The sequence below is a fragment of the Chlorocebus sabaeus genome, chromosome 19 (genome assembly GCF_047675955.1).
Source record: "Chlorocebus sabaeus isolate Y175 chromosome 19, mChlSab1.0.hap1, whole genome shotgun sequence".
Classification (NCBI taxonomy): domain Eukaryota; kingdom Metazoa; phylum Chordata; class Mammalia; order Primates; family Cercopithecidae; genus Chlorocebus; species Chlorocebus sabaeus.
Window position 1 is genome coordinate 26,817,039 of NC_132922.1, and position 14,995 is coordinate 26,832,033.

Below are 14,995 nucleotides of genomic sequence, written 5' to 3' on the forward strand. Positions count from 1 at the left end.
GGTGTGCACCTGTAGTCCCAGCTACTTGGGAGGCTGAGACAGGAGAATGGCGTGAACCCGGAAGGTGGAGCTTGCAGTGAGCCGAGATTGCGCCACTGCACTCCAGCCTGGGTGACAGAGTGAGACTCCATCTCAAAAAAATAAAAAATAAGAAAAGGATACGGCTGGGCGCAGTGGCTCATGCCTGTAATCCCAGTTCTTTGGGAGGCCGAGGTGGGTGGATCACCTGAGGTCAGGAGTTCAAGACCAGTCTGGCCAACATGGTGAAACTCCATTCTACTAAAAATACACAAATTAGCCGGGTGTGGTGGCAGGAGCCTGTAATCCCAGCTACTTGGGAGGCTGAGGCAGGAGAATCACTTAAACATGGGAGGTGGAAGTTACAGTGAGCCGAGATAGTGCCATTGCACTCCAGCCTGAGTGACAAGAGCAAAACTCTGTCTCAAAAAAAAAGTAAATAAATAAATAAATAAATAAATAAATAAAGGATGGTTACCTCCGTACTGAACATGTATGGACTTTTTTCCTTGTCGTTGTTCCCTAACAATATAGTATAACAACTATTTATATATAATTTGCATTGTGTTAGGTAGTATAAGGAATCTAGAGGTGATTTAAGGTATACAGGAAAATGTGTGTAGGTTATATGCAAGTATGACACCATTTTATATAATGGACTTGAGCATCTGTGGACTTTATTATCTGCAGGGGGTCCTGGAACCAATTCCCATGGATACTGAGGGATTACTGTACTTTGGTTTCCCACCACTGTGAGGATACTGAACAAAGCAACTTCAGTCACTGCCCTTCCCAACTCTCCAGTGTCTCCTTGCCCTACCTTCTAGCCCCATGTGTGTCTTTGTAATAGCATTTATCATAGTTGCATTTTTTTTTTGTAAGAGAGACAGGGTCTCCCTTTGTTGCCCAGGCTGCAGTGCAGTGGTGCAATCAGCTCACTATAACCTTGAACTCCTGGGCTTAAGGGATCTTTCCCGCTCCACTTCCCAAGTAGCTGGGGCTACAGGTGCACACCACCATGCTACACCCAGCTTATTTATTTTAAAATTTTTGTAGAGACAGGGTCTTGCTGTCTTGTCCAGTCTGGTCTCAAACTCCTGGCTTCAAGTGATCCTCCCTGCCTTGGCCTCCTAAAGAGTTGGGATTATAGGCATGAGCCACTGAGCCCAGTCACAGCTGCAATTTCATTAGACTGAACCGTATGAAATCATCAGTAGTGGGCCACTGTTTTACTCCCTGCATTATTCAATCAGTTACATGATTGCTTTGAGACTTTCATTAGTTTCACTAGGCTGTAAGAGCCAAGAGGCAGAGCCGCAGGACTGGGCTGCCTGGTTTCGCTCCCCACCATAGGGCTGGGTTAAGCAGAGTGTGAAGCTAAGAGGGGAATGGAGAAGGTGGAAGGTGTCCCTCCCTTCCAATTCTGGCTCATCTGATGCACCAGCCAAACCAAATACCACCTGGGCCTTTGAACATTGCCAAGCCTTATCTGCTGTTGTCATTTTGCCCACCTCCACAACCGCAGGGACAGCCGTAGGCCCGGAACTGGGATATCTGTTCCTAGGGGCCTGCCTATCTGCTCAGCTGCACTGCGTTTTAGGGGTGGGGAAGCTAAGGCACGAGCCTGGGGTCCCAAAGCATGCCAAGACCACTCAGGCTTCCAGATACTAGGTCCTCCTCCTTCAGGTCTCACTTCATTTCTTTTCCCCTGGGCCAGTTCCAGTCCTGGCTGTAAGACTTGGAAAGCCACTGCTTGACTCAGGACCTCAGTGGCTATTTTTGTCCGTGAGAAGTCCTCTACACCACGACTTGGGAGGCAGCCTGGGAGAAAGAGAAATTAGTCGTGGCTCCTTTAAGGGGTCCGCGGAGGCGCGCCCGGCCTTTTGTTTGAGCGGCGGCGCGCGCGTCAGCGTCAACGCCAGCGCCTGCGCACTGAGGGCGGCCTGGTCGTCGTCTGCGGCTGCGGCGGCGGCTGAGGAGCCCGGCTGAGGCGCCAGTACCCGGCCCGGTCCACATTTTGCCTTCCGGCTTCGGTTTCCCTCGGCCCGGCACGCCCCGGCCCCGCCCCAGCCCTCCCGATCTCTCGCAGCCCGGCTCCAGCCGCCCGCCTCTGCCGCCGCAATGATGATGATGGCGCTGAGCAAGACCTTCGGGCAGAAGCCCGTGAAGTTCCAGCTGGAGGACGACGGCGAGTTCTATATGATCGGCTCCGAGGTAGCCCGCGGCGCGTCCTCGCCCTCCCCGGGCTCGGCCCCGCGGGAGCCCTGGGGCAGGCCCATGCGCCGAGAGCGCGCGTCTCCATTCATCGGGGCGGGCGGGCGCGCGCGCGCTCGGGGCTGCAGGGCGTGGCCTAGTGGGCGTGTCGGGCATGGCCCCCGCCCCCTCATCGACCTGGGATTTCCTTACCCATTTCGCCGAGGTGCGCGATCTGTAGTGCTACCAGGATTTTGGCGCCGAGAGGGTCCCCAGTGGTTCCGCGCTGGGTTGGTTTCCAGCCAGACGCAAATCAACGAGATATTGAGTTAGCTCCTGCGATGCTTGGGGGACCGCACTGCTGCCTTTGACCCTTTTTAGATGTTGTAAATTTCACATGCGCCCCTCCTCCCATTGCTACTTGTGGGAACCTGAAATGGCAGACTGGAAACCCCGGACTTAGTGAGGGCTCATCCCCATTGTGTTTGTTGCCTCTAAGGTGGGCAGTGGAGGTGTTTTGACCTTTGTTTACCAGTGAAGAAACAGACTGGACGATGTTTGCTTTTGGGTGAATAAGGGCCCCATGCCTAAGCCAGATCTTTCAGCAATTCTGAAGCAATTGACACTTTCCATATCTGTGAACTGATTCTGAATTGTTACAGCGGAAAGAGCCTAAAAATGTTTAACCCTTAACTAGAGAGGCTGCATTTTGTTGCATCAACTGGATGACTGACTTTAGGAAAACCCTACAACTGGCCTTTAATGGGTGTTTGTTCCCAGTATATTAGGTTCTTGTTTTTCGTTTTTTATAGAGACGGGGTCTCGCTATGTTGCTCAGGGTGGTGTCCAACTCCTGGGCTCAAGCAGTCTGCCCGCCTGGGTCTCCCAAAGTGCTGGGATTACAGGCATGAGCCACCATGCCCGGCCATATATTAGGTTTTTCCAGATTGTCTCAAACTAGCCTTTTTTGCTCCAAAGGCAGTCCCCAGCTAGTATATGTTATCTTTTTTAAAAAATTATGGATATGCAGTTCAGATGTACAAATGTCAAGCAGTGGAGTCTCATGTAAGGAAGTAAGTGCCAATCCTGGAGAATGAAAGCTGTCATGAAATGCAATGAGTTTCTTTTCCTTGTAGCAGTTTTTAGTATCATATTCCAACATTGTATTCATGCTTTATTTTGTTTTATTTTTATTTTTGAAAAAAGGTCTCACTTTGTTATCCAGGCTTTGGTGCAGTCGTGTGATCGCAGCTCACTGCAGCCTTGACCTCCTGGGCTCAAGCGATCCTCTTGCCTTAGCCTCCCAAGTAGCTGGGACTAGAGGTTTGCACTACCATGCCCGACTAATTTTTGTATTTTTTGTAGAGACGGGGTTTTGCCATGTTACCCAGGCTGGTCTTGAATTCCGGGGCTCAAGTGATCCTTGCACCTCAGCCTCTGAAAGTACTGGAATTACAGGTGTGAGCCACCACACTCACACTCAGCCCATTCATACTTTTTAAACTTTAGGGTTTTTTTTTCTTTCACAATTGAGCATAGCATGAATGAATGAAGCCTCAAGATGGTCACACTGAGTCCCATGGATTGAGACTAAGGTCAATAGCATCAGAACTTTAGTGTTAGCATTTTCCACCCTTTTTTTTTTTCTTTTTTTCCGGACAGGGTCTGACTCTATCACCCAGGCTGGAGTGTAGTGGTGCAATCTCGGCTCACTGCAACCTCTGCCTCCCAGGCTCAGGCCCTCCTCCCACCTCAGTCTCCCAAGTAGCTGGGACTACAGGCTCACACCACCACACCCGGCTAATTTTTGTATTTTTAGTAAAGATGGGGTTTTACCATATTGTCCAGGCTGGTCTTAAACTTGTGAGCTCAAGTGATCTGGCCGCTTCGGCCTCCCAAACTGCTGGGATTATAGGCATGAGCCACTGTGCCTGGCCTCCATCAATTTTTGTAAAACAAAAAATGCAGGATGCAATAAAATTTTCACGTTGTCACTTAAACTACAACTGTTCAAAGATGTAGTTTTGAACAGTTTCAAAACTCCACCTCCCTGGGGAGGTGGATCCAGTGCCTGTCCATCTGCCACAGTTCAGAATGGTTCTCATTGGCTGGTAGGCACCTGCCTAACTGCAGAATGCAAAAGGCTGTTGAATTTCAATACTAGGCGAATTGTTTACCTGATCTAATGGGTGTAAAAGGAATCAATTTGGAGGGGAGAGGGGAGGGATTGCATTGGGAGTTATACCTGATGTAAATGAGGAGTTGATGGGTGCAGCACACCAACATGGCACAAGTATACATATGTAACAAACCTGCACGTTGTGCACATGTACCCTAGAACTTAAAGTATAATAATAAAAAAAAAGTAATCAGTTTGGCTCTGAGTGGGTGACACTTCAAAAGAAAGCTTTCATTTATTAGTTGGAGCAAATTGAGAAGCTGGGCATGGCCAAGTGGGAAGAACCTTGGGAGGCCTGGTTCCAGCCATACTCTGCCTTGGTGTCACATTTCTCACGTGTATAATGTGAATGCTTAGACTAAATGGTCTCCAAGATCTTCCCCAAAACACACTGTAGTTTCTAGAAAGCTAATTACAGGCTTGTCTTTCAGCCCCTTCACTCCTGGGCCTCCCAGTCAGAATGATCTTCCTGAGACCCAGCCTGTAAGAGACTCAGATGGACAGGCAGTTTGTTTTTTTGGACCTGACTTAATCAGCAGACCTTCAGAGTTTAGGGAAGGGTTCAAGGTCAGAGGTCTATTGAAATTCAGTAGCTCCAGTGACAGTGGTGGATGGATGGTTCCAGCACACTGCCCTGTGGAAAACAGGCACTGTATTCAGAGAGGTGGGCCAGCCAGAGCAACATCCCCAGTGCCTCCATGTGCCATCTGTGGCGCTGTCTTGGGAGGGCATCTGCATTTACTATGAGTGTGTGTCACTGTTCTGCCATTAACAGATAGCTGTATTTACCAAACCAGAGTCACGAAGCTTTGAGGACCGTAACAGATCCCCAATCCAGCACCTTCATTTTATATTCAGGAAACCTGGGTCCCAAGACGGTGAAGGCTGGTTCAGAGAAAAGCCAGGAAGGCAAGCCCAGTTTCCTAAGTTCTGAAGGGGCTTTGGGGGGCATCTAGGAGTCTCAGAGCCCTGCAGGGCCTGCAAGATAGTCATAGTGGGGAGTATGGTCAATTTCTTTTAAAAAACCGAATGGAAACTCTACATTTACCATGATACTGGATGATACTGACACACAAGCCAAATAACACAGAGGGGTCTGTGCCTTCTGTGTGGAAAGTGAGTGAGCTGCTGTGGCTGCTCTTCTCTCACAGTGTTCAGTAGCCCTGGTTGTTGATTATAGTCACTGCTGAAAATGGAGAAACATTTTATTTAATACTATGCCTGGGTCTCATACCTATGATCCCAGCACTTTGGGAGGCCAAGGCAGGAGAATCACTTGAGCCCAGGAGTTTAAGACCAGCCTGGGCAACATAATGAGACTCTTGTCTCTACAAATTTTAATTTTAATTTTTTTTAATTAGGCCGGGTATGTGGCTCACACCTATAATCCCAGCACTTTGGGAGACCAAGGTGGGCAGATTGCTTGAGCCCAGGAGTTTGAGACCAGCCTGGGCAACATGGTGAAACCCCGTCTCTACAAAAAATACAAAAATTCGCCGGTTGTAATGGCGCGCAACTATAGTCCCAGCTACTCAGGAGGCTGAGGCAGGAGGATCGCTTGAGCCCGGAAGTTCAAGGCTGTAGTGAGCTATGATCACACCACTGCACTTGAGCCTGGGTGACAGAGCGAGACACTGTCTCAAAAATAATAATAAAAATTAAAAATAAATTTTGAAATTAAAAATATATACTATGTTGGGTAGATAAAATGGGAAAAATAATAGAAGTGGTCCTTCATAGGGTGAAGTTCAGAGTTGCTGATCATTTGGCAGATGAGTAAAGAGACCCAGAAAATGGGAAGTGATCCCAGGTTACAGATGGAGCCAGCACCTAGCACCCAGTCTACTGGCCATCCCTTGCAATGTGACTCCGAAGCGATCATACTTGAAAAGTCAGTGAGACAATAGGGTACCCTCATAAAATCTTTAGGACTAGATTTATTTTCCTTAAGGAAGTCACACTCTCAGTACTTGGTACAAGCAAACTGAAGCCATTGTTTGAGTCAGTGATGATTTATATAGCAGTCTGGTGATTGCCAATAATCTGGTGATTGCCTTGTAAACCTTTTGGAAAATTCCTTTGGTATCCCTGGTTGGGGTTTTTTTACTAAACAAAGCAGCACAGGCCATGGGGGAAATTATCTGGCATCTGTCTAAAATTAAAAGACCTTTTTGGTGTTTATTGCATCGTAAAAATATCAAAGTCTTGTCCTTAAGATAAAAGAAGGTCAAGGAGGCCTTGCATTTCTGGAAAGTGCCAGAGATCCTTAGTCCAAAATCAAAATCACCATGAGTTGCTTGCTAAGCTCTGGGGGCCTCCCACTCAGGCATCTGCCCAGGCGTTTCGGAACTTGGTTCTGTTGTCAGGATGCACACATGCAGGCCAGATGTGCACTGCTGGTGAACCTTTCGTATCAGCAGAATGTGTTTTAATGCTGCGGAAAGCTTGGCGCCTGGGGGCCACCTCGAGGCCTGTTTGTCTGTTGCTTGATGCAGTCTGCACCAGGACCCTCCCCTTCCCTGTGGTGCTGCGACCCTCATAATGAGCCTTCTTGCTTTACTCATAGGTGGGAAACTACCTCCGTATGTTCCGAGGTTCTCTGTACAAGAGATACCCCTCACTCTGGAGGCGACTAGCCACTGTGGAAGAGAGGAAGAAAATAGTTGCATCGTCACATGGTAAAAAAACAAAACCTAACACTAAGGGTGCGTCTTCACGAGGGTTTGTAAACCTGTTTCAAAACCACTCGCTTATGTCATGAAGATAAAACGTTTTCACTCCAGAGTGTCTTCACTGCAGCCTTGGCCTTAGTCGGGCAGGGAGCATCCCAGGGGTGGGCCGCCCTGTGAGCACTCCAGGCGAGGAAGTGGCTCCAGGGAGCCATTGGTGGTCCACTGTCAAGTATTCCAGCAGGGCCATTGGGTACGTGAGCGGGCCGGGGCCGGGACACTAGCAGGTGCTGTGAAGACATGTTGGTCTCAAAACGTTTTAGGAATGCTGCGATGCTCTGCCATCTGCCGTGGGTGTGTCGCCATAATCATCTTCCATGCAGCCCGAGTGGCGGGTGGTGGTCCCAGCTCCCACTCCCCTCTGGGGCTTTCACCGCTTACTTCCCAGAGCACATCCATCCCATAGCACTTCATCCTGGCAGCCAGTGTGCTAGAGCTCATGTGCATGTCCCTGCTCCTGGTGGCCTGTGTGTGCCTGGGGCTTGCTAGTTGAGCTGCCCAACACTAGTGAAACTAGTGGGCTTTGGGTCACGGCAGCTCTGTGCAGGGTGAAAGGGTGCTCTTCAGACACTCTGGGGGCTCTGCAGGAGACATTCCCATGGAGACATTTGGGTATGGTCACAGCATGTCCTTTGGCAGGTGGCGAAACTGCTTCCCACGTGGCAATGGCGCCTTGTAGAGAGCTGCCCTGGGCCTGGGTGTGTCTGTGAGCACGTGCGCGATGCTTCGTAGTCTGCGCTGTTTGTTTGTGTCTGTAGGTGCTGCTGTGGTTTTGTCCACTGCGGGAAAGTAGTGGTTCTTTTAATGCAGGAGCCGGAGCTTCTTTTTGATCCGCTGCTATGACATTTCTACTCACTTGCTTAAAACAGTTTCCTTTTTGTTCCCCCTCCTCCCCCAGCAGAGCATCAGTTGCTAACACAGTGAGTCCCCAGCTTTGCTTCCCCCTCCGCAAGTCCCTGGGCTAAGTCTTGGGAGATACCTTCCCCATAAGCGATTGATTTCTCCAGGAGAAGCCAGACTGGGCCCACAGACAGGTAGCTCTTGACGGAGGTTCCCCGGAAGAGCGAGGGGTCGAGCTGCCTAGAATCTGTCCTGCTTTCCAGGCAGCCCATCTGGACCGGCTCGGGGTTAGAAATTCGGGTTTGGTGTGAAGCAGCTCTTTCCAACTCTCTGGGCTCTTGTTTTAAAAGAAAAGCATTCTTCATCTCTCATTCCATCTCCCCACCTCGCATCGTGTTGTGGATTGTGGTGGTGTCAGACCTCTTCCCACTGGGGTGTTACTCTGGGGCTTTTCTTTTCCCGAGTGAGGACCAAGGTGTCCCCGCTGGTCGTGCTGTATTGTAGTTGCTGGTGCTGCCCTGAGCACTACCCTCTGCCCCTGAGCCAGTGCTCCTGGGGCAGATTAGTCTAAATCAGTCCCTTTGGAGGCTCTACCCAGCAGGACTTGTAAGTAAAGCACTCAGTCCAGATTGCCCTTTTGGAAGAGGCCAGCATTCGGTAGTAGTGAGTTTGACACCTTGCTTTTCCCACCTCCCGCATGCGAGGACCTTGATGTGCTGCATCCACTTGGCTGGCTGCTGTGTGCCACCGCCACCAGCAGAGTGACCCAGTGATGTCTGTCTGTTACAGATCACGGATACACAACTCTAGCCACCAGTGTGACCCTGTTAAAAGCCTCGGAAGTGGAAGAGATTCTGGACGGCAACGATGAGAAGTACAAGGCTGTGTCCATCAGCACAGAGCCCCCCACCTACCTCAGGTAATGCGTTCCTGGCCAAGGCATCTCTGGGGACATCTGTGGGGTCTTTTCTCAGACTCAAGAACTGGTTGGGTTGAAGTTAAATTGAAACACCTTTTTTTTTTTTTTGAGATGGAGTCTTGTTCTTGTTGCCCAGGCTGGAGTGCAGTGGCACGATCTCGGCTCACTGCAACCTCTGCCTCCCAGGTTCAAATGATTCTCCTGCTTCAGCCACCCGAGTAGCTGGGATTACAGGTACCTGCCACCACATCTGGCTATTTTTTTTTTTTTTTGAGACGGAGTTTCACTCTTGTTGCCCAGGCTGGAGTGCAGTGGCATGATCTCAGCTCACTGCAACCTCCACCTCCCGGGTTGAAGTGATTCTCCTGCCTCAGCCTCCCGAGTAGCTGGGATTATAGGCATACACCACCATGCCCAGCTAATTTTGTATTTTTGGTAGAGATGGGGGTCTCTCCATGTTGGTCAGGCTGTTCTCGAACCCGACCTCAGGTGATCCGCCCGCCTCAGCCTCCCAAAGTGCTAGGATTACAGATGTGAGCCACCATGCCTGGTCCTAATTTTTGTATTGAAACACTTTTTAACCGTTCCCTCTGTTTTTATACATTTTCTTAGCCAGGTTTCTAAGTTTCTTCTGTATCATTGGAATTTGTAAGAAACGTAAGCCAAGTCCTGGATTCCAGGGAACAGTTACGAATGCTTGGAAAGCGGGACTCTGCGAGGCACAGTGGCTTACGCTTGTAATCCCAGCACTTTGGGGGGCCGAGGCATTGCTTGAGGCCAGGAGTTCAAGACCAGCCTGGGGCAACACAGCAAGACCTCATCTCTTAAAAAACAAATAAGTGGGACCAATTTGTCAGAAAAATTAGTGACTCACATAAACTCACAAAAGAAACAACAATAGATTTGAATGTATAAAAACTTAGAACCTGGTTGGGCGTGGTGGTTCACGCATATAATCCCAGCACTTTGGTAGACCGAGGCGGGCAGATCACCTGAGGTCGGGAGTTCGAGACCAGCCTGACCAACATGGAGAAACCCCATCTCTACTAAAAATACAGAATTAGCCAGGTGTGGTGGCGCATGCCTATAATCTAAGCTACTCAGGAGCCTAAGGCAGGAGAATTGCTTGAACCCAGGAGGTGGAGATTGCAGTGAGCCAAGATCGCACCATTGCACTCCAGCCTGGGCAACAAGAGCGAAACTCCATCTCAAAAAAAATAAAACAAAACAAAACTTAGAACCTTTAGAAGAGTATTTATAGTAACAATTAAAAAAGCAAGTAATTGGAAAGTTACGATGTTATATCTAGAATCTATACATCTAGATTTATACAACGAACTTGGATACCCCAACAAATAGATAAAAGATGGTCCATACCTTGAAGTATAAGGGAGTAAACAAACATGGAAAGAATTTGCCCTCATGTGTAATTTCAAAAATTCCAACCATAAGACTGAGCATGGTGGCTTATGCCTGTAATCTCAGCACTTTGGGAAGTCAAGGCAGGAGGATCACCTGAGTCCAGGATTTGACTCTGTTGCCTAGGAGACCAGCCTGAGCAACATAGTGAGACCTTATCACTACTGAAGGTTAAAAAAATTAGCTGGGTGTGGTGATCACACCACTCTCCTCTAGCCTGGGTAACAGAACGATACCCTGTCTCTTAAAAAAAAAAAAAAAATAGGCTGGGCATGGTGGCTCACGCCTGTAATCCCAGCACTTTGGGAGGCTGAGGCGGGCAGATCACCTGAGGTCAGGAGTTTGAGACCAGCCTGACCAACATAGTGAAGCCCCATCTCTACTGAACATACAAAATTGGCCGGGCATGGTAGCGCATGCCTGTAATCCCAGCTACTCAGGAAGGCTGAGGCAGGAGAATCGCTTGAACCCAAGAGGCAGAGGTTGCGGTGAGCCAAGATCGCACCATTGCTCTCCAGCCTGGGCAACAAGAGTGAAACTCTATCTCAAAAAAATAAATAATTAAGGCTGGGCGCGGTGGCTCACACTTGTAATCCCAGCACTTTGGGAGGCCGAGGTGGGTGGATCACGAGGTCAGGAGGTCAAGACCATCCTGGCTAACATGGTGAAACCCTGTCTCTACTAAAAATAGCCGGGTGTGGTGGCGGGCGCCTGTAGTCCCAGCTACTCAGGAGGCTGAGGCAGGAGAATGGCGTGAACCTGGGAGGTGGAGCTTGCAGTGAGTCAAGATTGCACCACTGCACTCCAGCCTGGGCGACAGAGTGAGACTCCGTCTCATAAATAAATAAAATAAATAAATAAATAAATAAATATAAAAATTCCAAGCATAAAACAAAAAACTGGCAATGTAAGGAATTGGGGAAGGTGTGATGGAGCTGCGCTCATGTGTGCTGGAGGTGCTGGGATTACAGGTGTGAGCCACCATGCCCAGCCAGGAGTGCCCTTTATGTAAAGCATCCTGACATCAAACTTTTTTGTTCTCTGGCCCACTAATACCACCCCTAGGAATTTGTCCCAAGGAAATATTTTCAAAGAACAAAATGAATCAATAAACCCACTATATGTACAGAGATTCTTTGTAGCATTGTGAATAATACTGGAGAATATGGAGTCGTTTAAGTACCCAGCCTCAAGGAAAGCCTAGGTTACTGACGGGTCAGCTACTTGAATAGACAAAGATGTGACCTATACGTGGTGTAATTAAGTAGATTCTGCAGTGACCCGAGACAGGGGTCCTGTGGGTGAGACGTGCAGAATATAAGATTGTACCCATCTACCTTGTGCATTCAGCTCTCGAGAAAGTATGCATTTCTCTGCACAAAGCCCAAGGAGCATTAAGGAAGAAAAAGGATTATTGTTCAGAGTGATGTGGTTATGGAAAATCTTTTTTATGATTCCCCCCAAAGAAAGGTGGCACGCCTCCAGGCTGGCCAGTGTTACAGGCGTGTGCTTTGCAGATTCTTTTTCCCCCAAGGGATGTGGTAAGAACATAAGGATGGCTTGGCCTTCCCAGGGAAGATGCAGAAGGAAATTGTGTGCATATGGATGGCACTTTAATTCTGCACACGTCAGCTGGGAATCTTTTATGGGGCGATAAAACAGTTTCTTGGTGATCATGACGTGAGGAACAGCTGCAAGAGTGGAATTCCATTGCCCTGGAGGTCAAGTCTTTAGGGGTGGGGGTTGGCAGAGGTTTGAAGGAAATAGCTTGGCTGACTCCACATTACTCAGTCAGCCCAATAGGGGGCCGGGCACCCTACCCATCCTGTCATTGGACAATTTGAGCAGAGGCTGGGTGCCCTCTCTCACGGATCCTGGGATTGCAATAGAAGGAAGGGTGTTTTTTTGTTTTGTTTTGTTTTTGAGATGGAGTTTCGCTCTGTCACCCAGGCTAGAGTGAAGTGGCGGGATCTCAGCTCACTGCAACCTCCGCCTCCTGGGTTCAAGTTATTCTCCTTCCTCAGCCTCCCTAGTAGCTGGGATTACAGGCACCTGGCACCACACCCAGCTAAATTTTCATAGTTTTAGTAGAGAAGGGCTTTCACCATGTTGGCCAGGCTGGTCTCAAACTCCTGACCTCAGGTGATCTGTCCACCTCGGCCTCCCAAAGTGCTGGGATTACAGGTGTGAGCCACCACACCTGGCTGGAAGATTGACGTTTATAACTTAGATTTGCAGATTCTGTGTATGGCTGAGCATGTTAGTCACATTCACTGTGTCTGGTGACACTTGCATTGTCCACTTGGGTTGGTAGCTAGACCTGGAAATAAGAACTTGCTACTGATAGGGCAGGATGAGGGGGCAGGGGCTCAGCCCAGGCTCTAACATATCCATTCAGAAAGGAGGAGTTGGTCAAGATCTGTGGTTTCCAAATACAGGCTCAGCTGCCTGGGAATCATCCATGGAAGCTGCAAAGAACCTGTCTTATTGGGCCCTTCCTCAGAGGTGGGAAGTCACTTCACCTGGGTGGGGCTCAGGAATGTGCTACTTAAAATTTTGCATTCTGGGGTCGGGTGTGGTGGCTGACACCTGTACTCTCGGCACTTTGGGAGGCCAAGGTGGGAGGATTGCTTGAGCCCAGGAGTTTGAGACCAGACTGGGCAACATAGTGAGACCCCCATCTCTATTAAAAATAAAATAAAATAAAATTGCACTCTGAGTCCGAGTGGCCAGGATTAGGAACCATGACCCAGATAGGCTGTAGAGGGGACCTCTGTCTTGCTGTCCCCTCTCTTAGTCCCTGCCCAAGCGGATTTCATGTTCCCCAAAATGAGTACTACAAAATCCTCCCTACCCCTACCAGTAATCAAGGGGTAGTCCCAGTCTCGGCATCAGACGTGTAAGTAACTCCCGCTTTAGAAGGGAAAAGAGTTAAAGGGCCCAGAGTCCAGGCAGGTCTTGGATATTGCTTCTGCCCCCCCACCCTCTGGAAAGGAGAAGGGCCTTTGTGCTGTCTTCCCGGGTCCTTCCTTAGAGGGACTGTCAACGGCACTGTCAAACGTTTGTCAGCCGGGCGCAGTGGCTCATGCCTGTAATCCCAGCACTTTGGGAGACCGAGGCAGGCGGATCACGAGGTCAGGAGATCGAGACCATCCTGGCGAACATGGTGAAACCCCGTCTCTACTAAAAATACAAAAAAACTAGCCGGGCGAGGTGGCGGGCGCCTGTAGTCCCCGCTACTCAGGAGGCTGAGGCAGGAGAATGGCGTGAACCCGAGAGGCGGAGCTTGCAGTGAGCTGAGATGGCGCCACTGCACTCCAGCCTGGGCGACAGAGCGAGACTCCGTCTCAAAAAAAAAAAAGAAAAAAGAAAGACACCTTTGTCATGACTTGCTCTGAACTGTTGAATAGTTATTGCGGAAGTGGTTGCGGAGGTGTTGGGGTTACACAGGGAAGTGACACAGTCGCTGCCTGCTCCTGCTCACAGCCTTGCCAGGGAAAATGGGAACGCACAGAGTACAGCAGGCACCCAAATGCTCTCATCTGTCTCACCCAGCCCTGGAGCCTTTGCCTTTGTTTAAAATAGCTTTTGGTGTGTGTGTATATATGTGTGTATATTTATGTATATGTGTGTGTGTGTGTGTATATATATATATACTTTTTTTTTTTTAATTCAAGATAGGGTGTTGCCATCTCACCCAGGCTGGAGTGCAGTGGCTGATCTCGGCTCACTGCAACCTCCACCTCCTGGGTTCAAGTGATTCTTATGCTTCAGCCTCCTGAGTAGCTGAATTATAGACATGTGCCACCATGCCTGGCTAATTTTTGTATTTTGGGTAGGGTTGAGGTTTCACCGTGTTGGCCAGGCTGGTTTTGAACTCACCTTTTTTTTTTTTGAGACAGAGTTTTGCTCTTGTTGCTCAGGCTGGACTGCAGTGGCGTGATCTCGGCTCACTGCAACTTCTGCCTCCCAGGTTCAAGCGATTCTCCTGCCTCAGCCTCCTGAGTAGCTGAGATTACAGGTGCCTGCTACCACACCTGGCTAATTTTAGTAGAGACAGGGTTTCACCATGTTGGCCAGGCTGGTCTTGATCTCCTGACCTCAGGTGATCCACCCGCCTTGGCCTCCCAAAGTGCTGGGATTACAGGCATGAGCCACCGCGCCTGGCCTGGTTTCAAACTCTTGACCTCAGGTGGTCTGCCCACCTTGACCTCCCAAAGTGCCAGAGTTACAGGCATGAGCTGCTGTGCCTGGCGCTTTTGGTAAAAGTAACCTGGAATTTGGGAGAGAAGATCAAACTCTTCATGGGACATGGGTTATTTAAATTACTTTGGATGTCACCTCTGGAAGATATTTATCAACCCATCTTCTGACTTCTACTGCTCTGGAAGCTCAGAGGCCAGAGGCCTTTCCTAGTCCATCTCAGGATGGCTAGTATGTCTAAAATGACAGTCTGATCACGTCTCTTCCTTCAAAACCCTGGGGACTCCCAGCCATCTGCTGAGTAAAGTCATCTTCTCACGGAGCATGTGAGACCTGTGATCGGTCCCCTCCCTGGGGGTCCCCTCCCTGGACTGCCCCTCAGTCTCTCCTCCCTGCTGCTGCCCGTGCCCCTCCCCACAGTGAACCCTGACTTGGTGTCTAAGGCTCTGCTCTATTGTCCACCCCTTGTACAAACCTCCCCCTTGTACCACTTCC

The 14,995-nt window shown here is 49.4% G+C and overlaps 1 protein-coding gene across 2 annotated transcripts in view; it reads left to right on the plus strand.

The window, feature by feature from the left end:
* Nucleotides 1-1,935: 1,935 nt before the first annotated feature.
* Nucleotides 1,936-14,995, plus strand: part of SMARCB1 (SWI/SNF related BAF chromatin remodeling complex subunit B1) — a 41,962-nt gene continuing 28,902 nt past the window's right edge. The window contains exons 1-3 of one of the 2 annotated variants that reach the window (XM_007975112.3): nucleotides 1,936-2,232; nucleotides 6,957-7,095; nucleotides 8,749-8,878. In XM_007975112.3, coding sequence (XP_007973303.1) covers nucleotides 2,140-2,232; nucleotides 6,957-7,095; nucleotides 8,749-8,878 — 362 coding nt within the window. In that variant the 5' untranslated portion in view covers nucleotides 1,936-2,139. The remainder of the gene's footprint in view (nucleotides 2,233-6,956; nucleotides 7,096-8,748; nucleotides 8,879-14,995) is intronic. The other variant, XM_007975113.3, reaches the window with a different exon arrangement.